This window comes from Leuciscus leuciscus (genome assembly GCF_965113295.1).
Source record: "Leuciscus leuciscus genome assembly, chromosome: 7".
NCBI classification, from domain to species: domain Eukaryota; kingdom Metazoa; phylum Chordata; class Actinopteri; order Cypriniformes; family Leuciscidae; genus Leuciscus; species Leuciscus leuciscus.
Window position 1 is genome coordinate 3,261,870 of NC_138731.1, and position 20,887 is coordinate 3,282,756.

General features: G+C 40.1%; 3 protein-coding genes across 6 annotated transcripts in view; all 3 read right to left on the reverse strand.

Annotated features, from left to right (window-relative positions):
* The window catches only part of LOC309503434 (uncharacterized protein), a 124,552-nt gene that overhangs the window by 79,263 nt on the left and 24,402 nt on the right, over nucleotides 1-20,887 (reverse strand). The gene's annotated exons all lie outside the window — the stretch shown is intronic.
* Nucleotides 1-20,887, reverse strand: part of LOC309503442 (uncharacterized protein) — a 149,859-nt gene that overhangs the window by 40,908 nt on the left and 88,064 nt on the right. For 3 of the 4 annotated variants that reach the window (XM_082176274.1, XM_082176273.1, XM_082176272.1), the window contains exon 3: nucleotides 17,297-18,507. The exons of the other annotated variant lie outside the window; for it this stretch is intronic. In XM_082176274.1, the coding sequence (XP_082032400.1) occupies nucleotides 17,606-18,507 (902 nt within the window). In that variant the 3' untranslated portion in view covers nucleotides 17,297-17,605. Of the gene's footprint in view, nucleotides 1-17,296; nucleotides 18,508-20,887 lie in introns of those variants that run through there. 4 annotated transcript variants of the gene reach the window in all.
* Nucleotides 8,849-11,833, reverse strand: LOC309503395 (uncharacterized protein). The gene is made up of 2 exons (XM_082176212.1): nucleotides 11,734-11,833; nucleotides 8,849-11,606 (listed from the first exon to the last, which is right to left on the reverse strand). The coding sequence occupies exon 2, from the start codon at nucleotides 11,188-11,190 to the stop codon at nucleotides 9,841-9,843; it is 1,350 nt and encodes a 449-aa protein (XP_082032338.1). The 5' UTR covers nucleotides 11,191-11,606; nucleotides 11,734-11,833; the 3' UTR covers nucleotides 8,849-9,840.

A 20,887-nucleotide genomic window follows, 5' to 3' on the forward strand; every position in this document is an offset into this window, starting at 1 on the left:
TTCAACGGTGAATCAACGTTGTTTCTTCCGCGGTGAAACGACGTCACAATATCAACGTTGATCCGTTTTGCAAAATCGAAAGGTAATTCACCGTTGATTCAACCATGGTACCTGACGTTGTTTCAACGGTGAATCAACGTTGAAATGCCGGCTGGGGACTTTGAGCCGAGCGGATAAATGGTCCGTTTGGCGCGCGGTTCAAAAGAGTTTAGTTCCACTTTTGGCGCATAAACATTATCAAACATTTATCGACCTCTTGATATCGTTTTATCGAGAAAAATTATATCGCGATAATTATCGTTATCGTTTTATCGCCCAGCCCTAGGCCCAAATGATTGGTCGTCCCATGGCAAGATTGGTGGTCCTCGAGTGCATTTTCCAACCGGCCAATCCTCCATGGATGCTACCACCATCTACTCCACCCTTGTGGACGTCACCGACGTCTGACATCTCTGCCTGTTTTCTGGTCTTTTTCAGCTCCTCATCCAGAGCCCCTCCTTCCCCCACAGTCGAACTGTTTCGGCACGACCTCGACAAGACAGCCCTCCTTGACTTCCCTATCATTCTGGTCTGTACGGTTCTGCGGTGAACAGCTTAGTTGAGCTTTTTACAGTGGCCCAGAAGTCATTGCAGCCGATGCGGCACAGCCAAAGAGGAAGACACCAAGCCAGCTTCCACTCTTGCCCTGCCCCAGCCCAAGACAGAACACAAGGTGAAGCAGTGCTTCCACCCATAATTTCCACTAAGCACTACCTGTTTCCCTGGTGCCAGGGGCTTCTCTCTAAGTTAGTGCTGGACCCCAAGGATCCCTGATGTTTCAGGCTCAAAGAGGAGGCGGCTAAGTCCCACCGAGGCCGGACCACCTCTAAAGCGACCATGTGTTCACTTTTGTGACGCTGTGTTTGTAGTCAATACTGAGTCTGTCCCACCAGTAGAATGTGCGCCCACTCCCTTCCGCTGTTATAACAATCAAAACTTGCTCCAGTTCACTCACAGGCCTCCCGCTTCAAGGCTATGATTCACACAAAGTCCTCTGAGCGAAAGTACAAGCTCCGCTAGTGAAGGGCGCTGTGGAGTAAATTTCCACAGCCCACAGTGAGTCAGGCTTTTACAAACCTCTACTTCCTCATTCTAAAGGATGTCGGTCTCAGATCCATCCTCAATTTGAGATGTCTGAAAAGCGTTCTGATAAGAATGCTAACTTTGAAACAAATCCTCTTGCAGATTTGCCCAGGACATTGTTACCAGTAGATCTGAAAGACACATACTTTCTTATCCAGATTCAAAGTCAGATCAAAGTCCTGTTGCAAGATTTGTTGATGCTTCCAAACAAGACATGTCTGCAACATGCTACTTGAACCTCAGTGGAAGTATCTGTTTCAGTTGATTCTGGAGCGGCACAATGGCAAAGATGTTTAGTGCAGCAGAGACCCTGGATCTTTTACTTGAATCCAGTAAGGATGAAGGAGCCAGACTGGGATTCAGAGGAGTCCTTCGATCAAGTCTCTGAAACAGAGTCTTCCCCATCAGTGACCAAATAATCCTTTTCAAACTCTGCATTATCCTCTGAGGAAGAGGATCCTGCTGAAGTCACTTACCAATCAAAACATTTTGAAATTATGGGGACTGCCGCTACACCTCCTCGGTCACAAGGGGAGCACCTGTCGAACGCGTGATCAAAATGACCCCTGGACCAACGAGATTAATTGGTCTGCTCCTGCTGGCAAGCGTGAATCCCCATGACGAGACCACAACCAGCTTGTGTAATGCGGACACAGGGAGGGCAGGTTTTTCGTGCTAGATCTTCTCAAGAGAAAACTGACCATGCTTGGAACGGTGAGAAAAAACAAGCCAGAGCTCCCATCTGCATTGGTGACAACAAGGGGCAGAGAGAAATTTTCATCAATGTTTGCTTTTAAAATAACAAAACAAAAATGTGCTCTTGATGAGCACAATTCATCAGGATGTCGCAGCAAGCACAGGAGAAGACAAGAAGCCAAATATAATCTTGTATTACAACAAGACCAAAGGCGGAGTTGACTGCCTTGACAAGGTATTTTGTTACTTTGTATTTATTTACAAATTTTCCAATGACAAATTGCTTGTTATTTTTAATTAGTAAGTCACTTTAGAAAAAAGCATCGGCTAAATAAAAAAAAAAAAAGACTTTTGCCAGTTGAGACCAGTTGCCAGTTAAATATTTTGTCTTATTCAAGATGGTTACTGCTTACACCTGTAAACAGAAATCCAACCGTTGTCCCATGGTTTTCTTCTCAAATATGCTGGGTGTCTGCCCTAAATGTTATTATCCAGTGGACGTAAATTAATCCTGCCTGGAATACAGGAAAAAGTTTCAGAAGGTGGCTCTTTTTGGAAGAGTAATGGAACCTAGGCTGTTCGTGGGAATTTTCCCATTCATTTAAGTTGCCATCGTCAGCCTAGGTAATCGGCGGTCCGCATGCACGAAATGGACGACACGAGCTGCTTATTCCAATGGTGGCGTGGACGTTTTCTAAAATCGCATATAAAGTAGCCAAAATTACCATAAATTACCATAGGCCCTGTGTGGACACCTCTGAGGGTGCCAGTGCACTACGGGGCGGTCCACCAAGTGCTTTTGGGGTCCGCTAACTACCTACTCTTCACCATAGTCCTCCTCAGTACCACAAAGCGCCTATTATGACCCCTAACCACCTATCCTCTTCTTCATTGCCACAAAGTGCCTATTGTGCCCCCAACCACCTAAACTTCACCATAGTCTTCCTCAGTACCACGAAGTGCCTATTTTGACCACTAACCACCTATCCTCTTCTTCATTGCCACAAAGTGCCTATTGTGACCCCTAACCACCTAAATAGGCAAGGCAAGGCAAGTTTATTTATATAGCACATTTCATACACAATGGCAATTCAAAGTGCTTTACATAGAAGAAATTAAAATAATAAAAAGAAATAAGAATAATTAAAACAGTTTAGAAAAATAAAATGAAATACAGTACAGTACAGTACAGTCGGACGAACAGTGGCACAGTGCTCATTCAGTAAATGCATAGCTAAACAAAAGTGCTTCGTGGTACTGAGGAAATAGTCTTCCTCAGTACCACGAAGTGCCTATTTTGACCCCTAACCACCTATCCTCTTCTTCATTGCCACGAAGTGCCTATGGTGCCCCCTGACCACCTAAACTTCACCATAGTCTTCCTCATCAGACTGATCTCATGAAATGGCGTATGTATGACACGCCAATTCGATTTCCATTTTTGGCGTGCTATCAACACGCATAATCGCTTTTCAGCGTGTTTATCAACGCCGTTGACTTAACGTTACATTACTGTATAGATATGACCTACCCCAACTCCCTAAAAGTCCCTAAACCTACCCGTCACTGGGGTTAATCTTCTCCTACCATCCTAGGAAAAAAAAGATCGATTCCCCGGTATCACGACAAGACGTGAAATAATCACGTTGGTCCCCTTTGGAAAACGTGTAGATGTCACAGTTTAACGCCCATACACGTTTGCCATATCTTGAAGATATCTGTACAATTTCCTATACCATTGTATAGATTATAAATGTAAGATCCCTTAACTCTACTCCCACACCTAAACATACCCATTTTATGGACAATATTAAAATGATAAAACGTAATGGACAGATATGTAGGAAAATGGCATTTTTATGAACAATATGGCATTAAAAGATAGTTTGAGCCACGAATCCTACCCCTAAACCTAACCATAACCATTTCTTAAAACTACCTAGGCAACAATTATAAAGAAAAACAACAGACAGACGAGTATAATCACAATAATTTATTTATGGTTCCTATAGAACCATAATAATACTAACCTTACAACACAACATCGATTCACAAAATACACCAATTTTATTAGCTTGATGTAATCCAAACCTTCAGAATCCATATATTATTTGCAAGAAAAAGATCCAAACTCAGCCCTTTATCCAGTAATCGTCATCTTGACCGTAAACGTCAAACCCCGCGCTTGTTATGAATTCAAATTCAAAAATTGCGCCCTCAAGAAGCGACAGGTTATTATTGTTAAGGCAGTAATATCAAACGCTCATTGGCTCTCGCCTCGCCTGCTTCGTCACAGATTGCGTCATGCACATTCACATTTGAAATGAAGCGCGCACTGCCGCGCAGCCCTCAGAGCGAACCGAACCGAACCGAAGACGGATTAACATTTTCATGGATTTGAATTAATAACTTAAATTCTGCTCTGTCTGTTACCTCATACAAAACCACTGCCAGAGAGGACTGCGACACATCGTCACGTGAACAACTTTTGGTACCGATTTTGACATTTTCTCATTAAATAAATTATTGTGATTATACTTGTCTGTCTGTTGTTTTTCTTTATAATTGTAGCCTATAGTTTTAAGAAATGGTTATGATTAGATTTAGGGGTAGGATTAGCAAACGTCCGGGGATAATGGTACGTGTAAGATTCACGTCTGAGGCTGTTAAACTGTGACATCTACACGTTTTCCAAAGGGGACCAACATGATTATTTCACGTACATTTTGCTCCGTTTCGCTCGGACATTTAACGGCGTAGACATACACGCGGAAGATGACGGTTCGTTTCGGCGTGAACATACACGCGGATATCTCAAAATGCGTATAGATAACACGCCACTTTTGACTTGAAAGTGGCGTGTATGTTTACGCAAAGTCATGATGTCATGTTGCTATTTAGCACAAACAGGGCTACCATAATATGTTTGTATTTTTGAGAGAATAATGTTTATGCATGGTTATTGAAAAAACAAAAAATGAAAGTTTCTGAAATAAGGCCACAAAACACATACTAAATATGTGTCCAGAAGACTTCTGAATAATGCATTTTGTTGCCTACAGTTTTTTATTCAAAATGATGTGAAAATCATCCTGCCTAATCATTCACATAAAACACTACATTGATTTAAATTTTGTAAGACACTTTTTATTTGGAAAGGCAATATGCGAGTGGGCGTGAACGATCCAACACCATCATGAATATTGAGTGGTTCACACCTGAGAAGACAACGAGCCTTTCATTCAGGTGTGTCACTGAGCCACAAGAAAGAATGCAAGGACTAAATTAATTAATTAATCAATATATATATATATAAAAGACAAAATTGGTTCACAGTTGGAAACACAGTTGTTGTTGTTTTTCCACAAATTGTGCTTGCAAATTGTATAATATCCAAGGTAAACATTTCTAGTAATTGTGCAGTTAATTCTCATACCGTATTTTCAGAAAGTTTGGGAATATATTCTCTACCCAAATGTGTCACTAATAAAACACAATCAAAATAATTTAAAGAGAAGGCTTATATTGACCTTTTAAGATTTTGTTTACATTACATCTATCCTTGTATTTATATTTTTTTGCTATTTTATTAAAAAGGTTATACAATTACAACAACAATTAACATTTTTACAATATTTCCAGTGTAATCTTTCTTTGTAAAAACTAAAGTATACATTTTATCATACGTATTTCAAAGTTAAGGATTCATTAGTTTGAATATAGCCTACATTGGAACAAACACTATAATAACATCTTAGTTGATGACTTTATTTTTGACAAAACATAATGTGTATATATATATATATATATATATATATATATATATATATATATATATATATATATATATATATATACTGTATATATATTAACATATGAGCAGAAATTGGCAACATTATAAGCATATTTGATGTGGTTGATGTGATAGTTTATAATCTATCCGGTTTTTCTAGTCGATTTTTACTCATCTCAGTATAGCAATAGAGTTTGGTAAAAGCTGTTCATTCATTCACACAAAAACGCGATTCATATTTAAACAGTATTTTTGCCAGCTGTAGTAGCTACACAACAGCACACATCTGTGCGTTCATTCATTCACACACAGAAACGCGATTCATATTAAAACAGTCTTTTTGCGTGTACAGACACTATTGCGATTAGAACAAAGCAAATATTGAACTGACCTATTCCTCAGCTGGATCCGTTGATCCTCGAAATGAAACTTCCAGCACTTCTAAGGTACATTTTCCAGAATTATTATTCAGATAGTATTATTCCTCACAGCGTCGTAAAGTACATGACTCTGATTACTCGCGGTGTGTGTTATCCAGCTGATTGTGGTCGTTCACAGGATTGCATGGATGCCTCAGATCATTTGCGTTTGAATAGCGCGCGCCCTCCCTGGGGCGAGGTCACATTAAAACTTAATGAGCTGATATGAGAACGACTGACATCTCTCTCTTTTCATACATATTACATAAACTGAGAATATTTGTTTTTTATATAAATGACTTCATTTAAAAGAAGAGAATTCAAGCCTCATGCCAGTGTGTCTGTTTGACTGAGTATTCGCTGAGTTACAGTTCATTTTCGGACGCGTTTCAGAATGGACTTCACTGACAGAGAGATGGCAGAACTTGCACCATGTTTATTTTCTTTATTTGGCAAAAAGCACTACACTTTGTTTTTATTGTGAGTATACACAAAAAAAATAGACACTTAACAGGATCGATCGATGTATGACACTTGTATGTAAGATCAAAGTCAACAGAGTATTTTGAGTCTCTTTCGCATTCTCTCTCTCTTTCTTTTGATAAGAAAAAAAGCTAGCATATTGCGCCGGCCCCACGGGGTTAATGAAGGTTTCATTTGATTGATAAAACTTGTTATTGTATAATAATAAAATGTTAGTTTATGAAACAGTTTTATTATACTTTGTTTTGTCTTTTATTTAAATAGAACTACATATTAGTTGTGCTACATACTCTTTTGCTTATATTTTATTAACTCATCATCAACTGTCAAAGTTCAATTCCAATACTCAAGAACGCCAAGTACAGAGTGTGCATGAAAGTGCACGGCTGTGTTCTTGATATTAAGGATCATCAAATTCGCTAGGTGCACAACAATGGATGAATGAATTTCCAGGTTATCTGCGGTGAGCTGGACCACTTCCGGCCACTGCTTCCGTCGATAGCTAGCGTACTTGAACGACTGTACAGCGTACTGTAAAAAAAACATGAGTCTGTTTGGTATTAAAGCCAGTAAGCATTTGAAACTTCAGCACCAAGTAAAGAAGAGTTCTCTTCACTGCTGTGTACCAATTAATCGTGGTGTAATTCCATCCTGAGTTTCCATCGTTTCCCTGTGGATGAAGAGGTGAACTGTGTGGACAGAAAAGATTCGGCGGGAGAACTTCTCCCCGACTGACGGTACTCGAGTTTGCAGTGTTCATTTTCTACCTGGGGATTTTGTGGGACTGAGACGTTTAAAGAAGGGTGCAGTCCCATGTCTGTTCTCCTAGAACAGTTTTTCTCTTCTGGCACCCAGGCTCAATGTCCGGCAACGTCGCCCGAGACCTCAGAGTTACTGCCGGCGGACATGTCTGAAGAAGAGGACAGCATTCAGCCTATGGAAGTCACCGTTACCGACCACGACTACTGTGTCACTCCCAACACCTCCGTGGTAGTTTATGAGCTGACGAGGGAAAACGAAAAACTCAAAAGGTTTACCGACCTGCCTTCCTGGTAAAGAACACCCAGATGGCCAAAGAGGATGTCCAGCGCACTCAGTCCATTGCCCGCCTCAGAGTCCACGCTGAGAGGTGCATCAGGAGGGTCAAGGAGAACAAACTGTTTGAAAAGGTCATACCTCTGTCCAGAGTCTGGGTCTCTTGACCAGCTGTTTTCAGTTGCTTGCCTCCTGGTAAATTACCAGTATGGGCCCCTGGTCAAGGCATGGGCAACCCAACAGTGATACGTCTCTATTCAATACCAGACTGTTTGGACTTTTCTCTTTGTGCCTTGACACACTGTACGTTTACTTGATGTTTACCTTCAATTGTATTGCCTCTTATGGGCCACAAATACATCAGACATTTTTATAAATAAATAGTTGCATTTGTAAATGAGCTAAAGACCCAACAGTAACATAAGGCACCATGTATAGGTTTGTAGTGATAACTATATGCACAAGCATGCTACAGGCATGTATATTTTAGTTATGTTTGTACATGGGCCAGTGACAAATAAGGTTTTCAAATGATAAAAAATTCAAATAGGTTAAAACTGCACATCAAAGTAGTTATTATCTTTATGGGGATGTTTTTTACTTATTACTAAAATCTCAATTTTAAACAATGTATTTTAAGCGGTTTAACTGAGAATCATGTGACGACACCAGTCAAAATGTCATACGGGATAACGTTAATGCATTTTCTAAATATTATAATATTAAAACTTTTCAAATCAATAATACTTAATGAATATATAAAGTGATGCAGTAAACAATATTTAGAGCTCAGAAAAAAATAATTGCACAACTATTTTTTTCTCATTATATTGTGATATCTTTAAACGTGACCCTACTTGTTCAAGTTCTTTACCCACATTTTAAAACTGCAATGTGGTTTAAAATGCAAAATGTCTGAAAATGTTTTACAGGACTTGGTATCATGTTATTATTGTTTCCTCAACTCCATGAAGTGAAATTATGCATTTCAATGGAAAAAAACAGCGTTATCCCGCCTGACTTAAATTGTTACTCGGTATGACACCATATGAGTTAACACATGAATTGTCATTTTTACAACACTTACACATAATAATGTTTATAAATAATTAATGTTTATGTTATGCAATGTTTTTCCAAGGAAATTAATTAGGCTCCACTGTAAAGAAATACAGATGTGGTTTTCAGTGTAAACTGTTACACACAAACTCTTCCTTGGAAGGTTTCCTCCCAGATTTGGCAAGTATACAAATACATTTAAACATTTTTTTCATGTTTATGAATATAAAAACAGCACAACTTTTCAACATTAGGTTTAATTTAGTACTGAAAAGTACCTTGAACCATATTTTATTGATGATCGTAACTCTGCATCAATATTCATAAACAATGTAGGGTTAAAGTAGGCGACCTTCACTCATTTCACCATTTCACTGAACATCATTTATTTGAACAACAAATTTACAAAAGCATGTAATTGAACAACATATTTATAAATAAAAATATTATTAATGGGTTGAAGTACCTTGAATCACTAAATTTCATTAAATGAACACTACATTTTTTATAGACATTGTCTAAAATAACAGAAGCATTTAGAATAAAACGACAACCAATGGAATTTTGCATGCAGTTGCAGGTTATTACCTCATCTCGTTAAACCTTCTCCAATCTTGGTTGCACAGTTGAGCACTGCGATTAGAGTATGGCTCTGGCTCAGAGATGATTGCTTGGATTTCAGACCTGTAGTCAGGGGCGTAGCAGCCATTATAAAAGTGGGGGGGACAAAAGCTGTATGGTGATGTGACCCAAAGGTGATGTTCATAATAATAAATTCTAGATAGAATAGCAATTGGCATTTTACAGCACCCTAGTGGCAATTTTGGGAACATGCCATGATAGCTTACAGCAACCTATTTAAATCATACTCAAAATAAATAAAAAATACTGCAGGGATTGGGACTTTCAGACCACTGTGGACATCTATGCTTTATTTTTATGAAATAAAGATGTTTTATGATATTTACAATATTTCAGTTACACTACACTTGAACAATAACTTTTATCTTACTTCTTAATAGTTGGACAAAAAAAGTGTTCAATGAGTATACAGATTACATCTACAGTAATTTTATACAACAGACATTTTATAAAAATATATCAATAAAACCTTGAAAATGAAAATCGGGTTGAAGTCAAGTGAATTGTGACATTGACTATTTTGGTTACGCAAAAACAACAAAATATCAACGTCAGCTGACGTCGGTATTGGACATCAATTTAACATTGACATTAGATGTTGAATTTACATTGAATTTTGGTCACCCGACGTCGCAACCGAAATTTATTTGGTACAGATTCATCATATCTGGTCACATCCTCCTCTGGAATCCAATAGTGATCTATTGCTGAGCTGTTCTCCTTGAGAGCCCTGTAAAGTTCCTCTGGGGTCTGGATGTCTCTACCCATATTCACTAAGGCATCAGCTGTACGTTTCATGGCTCCTCCAACTCCATCAGGGGCCCCTTTCCCATGGGATTTTTCAGAGAAATTCCATGTGACTTCATCAAATCCCCAAAGGAAAGGAACTGTGCTCAGAAGATAAAAGTTATTTTTATTTCGGTACTGTGTCACTGGGCCATCACTTAAGAAGTGAACTTTTTTTATGGTTGGGTTCTCCTCCTTCACTTTTTTAAAGATTGGTTCAAGATGTGCCCAGACAGCTCTTTCATCGTGACGGAGGCTGTTTGAGATGGTGGCATACGACTTGCACCCCTGCTTTGTGTATACCACACAGGTATGTATGGTTGCCTGTTTTCGACTTCCACCAAAATGGAAGGCCTGGATCTCTGTGCTTAGCTTGCATCCATAATTTTCAGAGAAGTCGATGTGGACAACTACCTCTGTGTCACTGAGGTTTTCTTTGAGCTTTCTGCATTCTTCCAGCTGATGAAGCCAATTGAAGTGGTGTTTTGCAAGCAAATCTAGTGCTTGATTGAAGGATTTAACAAGCTCTTCCCATGACCCTGTTTCCACCTTCTTAACAAAGTTGGTGTAAACCTTGTCATCTTTGTTTACTTTTTCTCTTCTCCATTGCTGCCATGTAGTTTCCCTTGAGATTTTGTCTTCGGGTAACGTCACCTCTATCTCAAAGTAGCAGCATTGTGGACATATGCGATACATACAATCCTTTTTCTTCTGATCACATGCTATTTGTGAGAGAAGTGATGATGTGCTTGATGTTCCCAGAACTCCACTATGGTACAGCTTTTCTGCAAGCAGTCTAACATTTTCATGATCAAGACAAGCGCAGGTGTTGCGATCTCTTGTTCTTGGCTCTGTCACAAAGAAGGGTCGCAGGCGCACAAACTGTCTGTATGATATTTTTAACTCCTTCCCCACCTCTTCATTGTACATACTGTGGAGTTCCTTCAGATTCCTTAAGAGCACTCTGCGCTGCAGCTTATTTTTTCCTTTGGTCACGGTGTCTTTCTTTCCAGGGAGAATTTGGCTGTTGTTATCTCTACAAAGAAATTTACTGACTTCTATTTTCTTTGATGCTGCCAGTTTCTTTCCCCCCCTTGGCTTGTACCTCTCATTCACAGTCTTCAACTGATACAACCTTTTTTGACTTTTGCGCATTTTTTCACTTTCTTTTTTGCTGAGCTAATTGCATTTCCATTATGAGCATGTTTTGTTTGAACACCTTTTTCTCCCTTTTCAGTTTAGAGTTAATATTGCTTCTGTCTTGAGTTGATGATCTTATTGGAGGGGAGTGCTGCTGAGGGTGAGGTGAGGGTTCTTCATTTTGGTAGGCATGAGGGTGAGGTGGAGTTGGCTGTGGATTATGTGGCTGATTTTGATGAAGCTGCTCAGGTTCCGCCACACTGTCATTAATAGAGTCAGGGGTAAAGTTTAGCACTGTATTTAAATGCTTCGATCTTTCCCTATGGTCCCGCTGGTTTTGCCTCCACTGTTTCCTCTTTTTTTTTGCAGCAAGCACATCAAGGCATCTAATTGGCTGCTGAACCATCCCTGACTTTTTACGTCTGTGGTAGCTAGATGAAAGATAACAAAGAAAAAAGATGATATAATTGAGATTAGTGAAAGTGTATTTTGACTTATTTCAGCTTTTCTTTTATTGAACTACATTTGTTACTTCGTTTCTCAATTACAAAGCAATACCTCTCTCTCTTCTTTTTCAAAAGCTCCTCCCTAGCCAATGGGTCAGCATTCTTCAGAGCCCAGAACCTTGCTGCTCTCTCTTTGTTTGACAATGGCATCTAGAAATCAAAATATTCAACATGTTAAAACTGTACGTACACATTAACTGTTAAGGAGGGAGCTTCAGTATACTATTCAGTATATTAGCTTACAACAAACCAGGACTAGCTAACTACATAGCTGGTTGTTAAAGAGATTTTGCTATAGTTAAAAACACATATAACTATAATATTACATTTTATTCTAATCACTAATTACTGTGTAATATTTTATGCCAGAAGGTAATGTTAAGCTTGGGCAGAGTGAGTAAGCAAACCTATGAAAGATTTTACAGTAGGAAATTAAGCTACTCACTCACCTCAGTTGAATTTCCAACTGAATTTTCAGTTGAATTTCCCGCCACTGAAGAGAGAAAAAAAAAAGCAAGATGATGTCACTAGATTGGATGGTGACAGATTAAAGGGGCAGATTCCCCAATATGACAGGTTGGACAATAATTAAATGTAATTGTAATTGAATATTATTATGAATTATATAATTTGCTAATATTCAACTAAACAATGTTAATGATATGTTAATATCACAATTTGAATGGAAATTATACAAATTAAAGCTGAAAACTGTATAAGAATATATTGTCAAACACATGTCATCCAAGATAACGGATGACATTATGGGCTAACAGAAAATAACTGTTATCCTATATGACAAAATTGTTATCCGGTATGACAAAACTCAGTTTAAATCTTAATCAGGCAGTTTTTTTGGCTACCTATAGAAATCTGCAACCTTTACCTTCAACTTCCAAATATGTATATTCATGCTAAATAAACATATTTACATAAAATGCACATTATATATGTTATTTTAGCGTTATCCCATATGACACAGGATTTTACTACATAGTGTGCTAGTGAGGAAAAAGGGTAAGTTAAACCCATTTTATGAAAGACATGCTTACCTTTCACCATTGTTTGGGGGTCCTTCAGGGTCTTCCTGATCGTGTAACATGCTGTCTCACATCGTGTCAAAATAAAATTCACAATAAAATTGCTCCAGTTTGCTTGTTATCCCGTATGACATTGGCTGACAGCCAGTTTTGGGACAGAATGCTCCAAAGCATAACAATCAACTGGATGTCATATTCTTAGTAATATTTAAATATATTGTTGTCAAGACTCATACAATAATGCCTGTGGCAGAGATGTTAGGGTTTATTCGATTTTTTACAGTTTGTTTGGCTTTTTTGTATGTCACTCTAAGGTCCGGACAGTTATCCGGTATGACATTATGTGACTATAATGTCTAATAATTCTTACACTTTGTAATACCCTCAATATATGTTCATATCATTTGATAAACAGAGATCAATAGATTCAATAAATGTGCTTTTTATTAAACATTTCCTTATTTTGACTTCTTAAAGGGGTTTGGACATCAAAATTGCACGTCACGTCATTGGGCCACATACACAACTGTATGACTTAGGGTGTACTCACACTAGGCACGGTTGCCATGAACCGGGCCCGAGTACGATTGTCCCCCCTCCCCACTCCCCCTCTGGCCTGCACTCACATAGGGTTTCATCATTCGTGCCGGAGCACGCTTACTTCATTATGGTGCGACGGTTTCGGGATAAACAGGAAGAGCGGCGCTCTCACTGAACACAATGGAGTCCAGCACGGTTAGCGCTCACACTGCATGCGAACCGCGCCCGAGTCCAACTGAACCGTGCTCTGGCCCACCTCTTCCAAGCGGGCCAGGGCCGGCTAATCGAGCCGCGCCCGGGCACGGTTCGGAGCACTCACACTAGTCAAACGAACCGCGCTTTGGTGGTCAAACGCTCTCGGGCACGGTTCAAACTGGCTAGTGTGAGTACACCCTTAAAGGTGCTCTAAGCGATGCTGGGAGTCGTAACTTCTTGTTGACATTCGAATTGTTGTCAAACAAAACGGAGGCTAGCTAGACCCTCCCTCCTCCTCATCCCGTCTCCTCCCTCCTCCCCTCCCTTCCGGCATAAAGGAAAGTCTAGTCACTACAAACAAAGTTAAGTTTTACTGAGTTTACATTGTTTACAAGTTTACATTGAATACTTCATTCAGTGTGTAATGTCGCCAAGTTAGATAAAGGGTTTTATATATTGCAGAACAGAATGCAGAAAAAGAGAAACATTATTTTAAAATCGTTTCGCCACCTGAAGCTATAACTATAGCTCCCATACAAGGACGCAATAATAGCAAGATAACGTAGCTTCGCGTTTCCCAGTCAGCATAAACAACGGCGGCGTCGTAAACAAATTTAGTCAAAGTTGTCAACAGCCTATAAATGAACATTCAAATTCATAACAAAGAGTGGATGAAAACAATCATTCACACAAATTGTCGCCCTACTGTGAATTTGCTTGATCATTTACAATAGAGATTGATCGCTAGCTGCTAGAAACATAACGTTATATGTTGTATTCACCAAAGTTAACGCTGACTGCATAGTTCTAGCTAATTACATCCTTGTGTTGGTTTGGCGAACATGAACGTCAGTTTAGAAAGAAATATGGATTTACCTGTTCTGCAAAAACAGAGAAGGAAGCCCTTCTGCCGGCGGAGTTCTCGCCACCTTTCGAAGTTTTTTCCGATGTAAATTCGGTATTTTGCGCGTTCCTTATCCTCGTCCCTTATCCTTGTCCCTCTTCTTTGCAATTTGTTCATCGGAACGTCGTCTCTTTGGTCGTGTCGGCCATAATTCAAACTTCCCTCTCCTCCACACCCCCTTCATGTGCACGCGCACTAACCCCCAAACCACACCCCTCAAATACTTCTTGTCGGTGATTGGCTGGAGCACTGTTTGTTGTGTTTCATGGTGCGGGTGAGCCCAGTTTGTTTTTGTTGCCGTTTGTGGAGCCTGTGGTGTCTACAGAGACCGCGTTTTTTTACAGTGTGTTCAGGGGACAGGCAGCTAGCGGATTGTGAGGAGATGTTTGCTGTATGTGACAAAAAATGTTTGGGCCTAAAAAACGCGTGGCATCGCTTACAGCACCTTTAAGTCAGTACTGGATGAACATCATGGGTCTGTAGAGAACTGTTGACATATAACTGTACACAGAAATAGCGGCATCTGTCTTTGAGCTGAGCACTTAACAATAACAAGGCACCTTGTATAGGTTTATAATGAAAACTACATACATAATAAACATGAAACTATTTACAGACACGTGCATGTGTACTTTGTAATGAGAACTATGAGTTTCAATTTTACACATTCAAGTTTTCATGGAACATGATAAGTAAAAGTAGAAAAAGAAAAAAATCCCCCTTCTCCCTAATGACTGCAGCCACCTCTGGGTCCTTGTAGATCCTTTGAATGACCATGTCCTCCTCTGCAAAAACAACTAAGTTGCACCAGTCCATACCTGTCAGCAGGAGTTGCCCTTGGACCTGCCAGTAGTAACTGTGCTGCTTTTACAGTTTCATGGAGTCATTGTGGAGCTTCAGGTATTTGCAGTCAACATAACTCTGGACATTGGGGCATTTTACCTCCAACAGGCCAAAGGGTGGGTTGTCTGTGGGGTCAAAAACAACACCATCGGGAGAAGATCCTAACCAGGGGGCATCAGGATGTATGACGAAGCCACAAGGCCAGTACCTGTTGTTCTTCACTTTACAGTACTCTTTAATGGCCTGTGGCTCCAATGCCAGACCCCTTTTCATGACCGATGTTTGGGCCACATCCCTGAACAGTCTTTCAGCGAGATGTTCTGCTGATGTCTGACCACAAACATGACAAACCTCCCTAAAGTGAGATGTTAATCTCATCTTTCTGACCCGATGCCACTCCACAGACATACTCTGGTCCCTTGTTGCCACTTCTATTCCCCTTGCCATTTTCAAGTTGGTCTGTAGAGATTGCAGATGCAGTTGCTGGTGGAGACTGCACACAAACTGGCGATGAGTGGGCTCCAATCTGTAGCCACTCAAGGGCAGAGGTGGGGGTGGAGGAGCTCCAGTGTGGAGTAACATGATTGACCACTGACTCGCAGTGGCTGCTGGTAAGAGATCGGGCTGCCCTCCTGAACTTTGCCCAAACCTGACTCGACCAGTGGGACATCAGCACTGATGGACATGGTGGTAATAAGGGGTGCTATGTCAGGTGAAAAGCCTTCACATGCTTCTGGCGACCTTGACCTAACCCTCGGGGGCACTATGAGTCCAATGGCAGCGTATTTGTATGGGCGTTTGTCCACGAACCACCTCTGTGGACTAACTCTCCTGACTGCTTTGTCGGACAAAAATGGCGTATTCGGCAGATTATTATTGGTCAGATTGCCTGTCAATTAAACTCCCTGCGAAGGGTCAATTCTGCCCAGGAGCAATTTGATGATGATCCTTGCATTTTCCTAGCCTGGAAATCCAGACCTAAATCTAAAAGATTGATGGTCTGGCGTCAACTAATGAAAATCGCCTAGCTCGAGGGGCGGCACCAAGCATGCATTTGAACACTACGACCAATCACAGCAATAAACCCCATACGCTTAGCTACCAGCGGAGCTAACGAGTAGATTATACTCTTACCGTATCCGGTCGGCAAAACAGTAAAAATTTCCTTCTTGCAAAGGAACGATTCGAGCTGCGCCTTCCGTTCCTGTTTTAGATAAAAAGCCAAGTCTAACTCGTTCGTTGTAGCAGCCAAAGACGTTTCAAACAACTGGTATTCATCCATAGCCTTCTTGCAATGTTTACTAATGACTTCGACGTCACAGCGCTATCGTCATCTGTTTAGCTCGCCTCTGGCCCGCCTATATTAGATAACCCGATGTGATTGGTGCAGCTCAGATCGAGGGGCATATTTAATGAGCATCATTACTCGACACCAGAGTAACTCGCTGAGCAAATTCAACTTGTGCTCTCGCGAGAACTCTGGATTACCAGGGTAGCATTTTCCAGCATGATGGACCACCATGTCACAAGGCAAGAGTGATAATTGGGGCAATCGTGAGCAGCAAATGGCTGAGTGCTCCGGGTGTGTGTGTGTGTGTGTGTTCACTACTCATTACTCCTAATGTGTGTGGAATAACTTGTATGGTTTAAAGGCAGAGAACAAATTCTGAGTATGGGCTACCATACTTGGCCTTCATGTCAAGTCACATCACATCATAATGAAGTGGCTCAGTGTAAACTTCATTGCCATTTTGGATCTGTGGCCAGGCAACTCCCCAGATCTTAATGAACATGAACATCCAGATAAATAGACTGGAAGTTTCAAATTGGTCATGAAGAGTCTTTCTTTTGTCTTACTCGTACAGTTTTACAAGGTAATCCAATTGAGAGACCAGATGCTGACTGTGTGTCTGTGATGGGGTGATATAGTGTCCGTGATGATATAGTGTCCAGATGTTACCAGATGAGCCCCAACAGTGGCCATATTCAAGTCCAGATTGAAAACATTACCAATGGATTCTCTCACTAAAAAATTTAATTTTGTAATGTGCTTATTTCATTCAGTTTTTGTAATTTTATATATAAACATTCAGTTACATTGTGCCATTTCACAGCAAGACAGCATTTTCAACACGTGAACCGCTTCTCTCCTGTGCAAGTACTTGTGTGAGCATTAAGATTTCCTTTTTGTGAAAAACTCTTGCCACACAGTTTACAGATGAAACGTTTCTCTCCAGTGTGAATCCTCATGTGGCAGTCAAGGGTTACTTTACGTGTGAAACTCTTTCCACACTGATCACATGTGAAAGTTTTTTTTTCTTCCAATAAACTGTTTCTCTCCAGTGGGAATTCTCATGTGGCAGTCAAGGGTTACTTTACGTGTGAAACTCTTTCCACACTGATCACATGTGAAAGTTTTTTTTTCTTCCAATAAACTGTTTCTCTCCAGTGTGAATTCTCATGTGGGAATTAAGGCTGATTTTATGTGCAAAACTCTGTCCACAATGAGAGCAAGTATAAGGCTTTTCTCCAGTGTGAATTCTCATGTGGACTTTAAGGCTTTGTTTTTGAGTGAAACTCTTTCCACACTGTTGGCAGGTGAAAGGACTCTCTCCAGTGTGAATTCTCATGTGGACATTAAGGTTTTGTTTTTTATTGAAACTCTGTCCACAATGAGAGCAAGTATAAGGCTTTTCTCCAGTGTGAATTCTCATGTGGACTTTAAGGTTTTGTTTTTTATTGAAACTCTGTTCACAATGAGCACAAGTATAAGGCTTTTCTCCAGTGTGAATTCTCATGTGGACTTTAAGGTTTTGTTTTTTATTGAAACTCTGTCCACAATGAGAGCAAGTATAAGGCTTTTCTCCAGTGTGAATTCTCATGTGGACTTTAAGTTTGTTTTTATATGCAAAACCCTGTTCACAATGAGAGCAAGTATAAGGCTTTTCTCCAGTGTGAAGTCTTATGTGGGAATTAAGGCTGCTTTTATGTGCAAAACTCTGTCCACAATGAGAGCAAGTATAAGGCTTTTCTCCAGTGTGAATTCTCATGTGGTCTTTAAGGGTTTGTTTTTGAGCGAAACTCTTTTCACAATGAGAGCAAGTATAAGGCTTTTCTCCAGTGTGAATTCTCATGTGGTCTTTAAGGGTTTGTTTTTGATTGAAACTCTTTTCACAATGAGAGCAAGTATAAGGCTTTTCTCCAGTGTGAAGTCTCATGATTGATTTCTCTTCAGTCTTGAAATCATGATTTTCATCTTGCATATTATTCACTTCTTGACTCTCCTCTTTCAGTGGCATCAGGTCTAAAGCGAAAAAAGACAAATACAAGTTAACACCAGTTTAATGGCAAAACACAGCTGACAACCTCACAGCTTAACTAATTGATGACTAACTGGGAAAGTGTCTGCATGCGTTTATGATAATTCACAAACATTGTGGCAGTAAACTCTCCCGGATGGGTGAAATAGGACTCAGTAGCCTGATTTGCGCATACACTGCAGCTGGTGGTTAATGACAGTTTTAATGTGTTTGTGCATCGGGTTATCATTACAGCTGGGCAGCTTGTCAGACACTTCAACCACAGCACCCCTACATGCAAGGCACTGGAGGCAAAACAAGAACAAATGCAATTTCCGAAACTCCAGCTCATTCAATTGTGCAAAACAAGATGAAACTCAGCAAGTCAGGTGTTTGGAAGACTTCTTGTTCTGTCTGACCGAACGGTAACAAAGCTGCAAGAAGCCAGGGGTCCGTTCTTCGTACGTCGCTAAATACATCCGAGATCACATCCAAGGATGATATCATCGAGCTAATCATGATCTGGCTAAATAGCTTCTTCGAACACACCTGTTGTTTATGATTAGTATCGCCGGATTGAGTTATCTGAGATAACATCACGTTCATGCGTTGGTTTAAATGGGGATATGTATTGATAGTAGAAACATTAATTAGCAACGTTGCTATTGGCTGCTCACCATGACCAAAGAGCGCGCACAGTTTTTCTCATAGCAGAGCGAGAGCTAATTGCCGAAGTTTATGCGGAATTTGAAAGTTTAATTAAAATGTCATAAATGACATTATAATGAGAACACTATTGTAATAAAACGTTGTGAATTATCTTGGTTTAGTTGCCATTTCAGCGCATTGTTGTGGGAATAGCGCGTCCAAAACAGAGATTACATGTTCTGACCAGCACAGTCAGGTTCGCTTGTGCATTCACGTCATTTTGTGCAGATAAGACGTAATATAAAGTTGATGTAATATAAATATCCGATTAATCTCACATAGGATGTGTTTTGTTGATTCAAACAACCTACTAAAAAAGTTCTTCAAATTCCCGGTGCTCGTTCTCTTCAGCTTCAGCGTGCAAAACATTAAAAGCCATGATTGGGACTGTCATATTTTAATTGTATACACTATTGTAATAAAAGCTGTAAATTATTTGGGTTTAGTTGCATTCCTCAGCAACCGTTGAGTTGATTAACTAACGTTAACATGTTGGCTTTCCTCGGGACATTCTAAAACGCTTAACGTGAAAAATGAGATGACTGTCCTTTGGAGGGAGTACCTTTAAGTGTATAATAACTTTGCTTAAATTATACTCGTGGAATGGAATGGAATGGAATGAAGCATTTATATAGCGCTTTCATATCTACTACTGTACACCCAATACGCTTTACAATCATATCAGGGAATCTCTCCTCAACACCATCAGTGTGTAGTATCCACTTGGATGATGCGACGGCAGCCACAAAACAACGGCGCCAGTGCGCTCACCACACAGAGAGAGAGTGATAGAGCCAATTCAGTGGATGGGGATTATTAGGAGGCCATGATTGGTAAGGGCCAATGGGTGGAATGTGGCCAGGACACCGGGGTTACACCCCTACTCTTTACGTGAAATGCCATGGGATTTTTAATGACCACAGAGAGTCAGGACCTCGGTTTTACGTCTCATCCGAAAGATGGAGGAAGGTACTCGTGTACCTATTATTTCTGATTGCAATATGAGTTGCAGGAATCAACATCTACAGAAAGGCCTACAGAAAGTGTCTGCACAGAGAAATGATACAGAGGTGGGCAGTGTTGTACTTTTCCTTTTTATTTGTTTTGCTTGAGGTATGTGTTGACAGGTTTCCCCCCACATGCACAGATCCTGGCCATTTGGCTTCCACATTTGTGATATGGAACATAGACACACACCATCTAAGAGATTTTATTCTATTCCTTTTTTAAATTTTTATTGATATATTATTACTAATCTGGAATATTAAGAATCGTAATAGTAACTTGCCTGCACATTTACACTGTGAACCCCCTTTCGGTTCACAAAATCCCCTTAATTGGGGCCTTGATGGGGATGTGTGTGCAGTCTATGGCACCAATTACATTAGGGAAGCCTTAGGGACATATAATGTAAGACATACTTATTGGCATGGTCATGATTGCACAATCTTCATTAAAATTATAATGTAGCCTATCTGGAAAAAAGAAAAAAGAAAAATGCTGCTTTACAATCTTGGAAATATACCACAAAACCCCTAAAAACTGCTTGAGCACCAGGTAAACTTTGCGAATGTCACGACAGACAGCACTTTTCACCAAGTTCTCCACATCTCCAATAGTGTAAAGGAAAGTACCATTTGCAAAGAAATCTCAGGGCAATGCACACGGTTTGTGCGC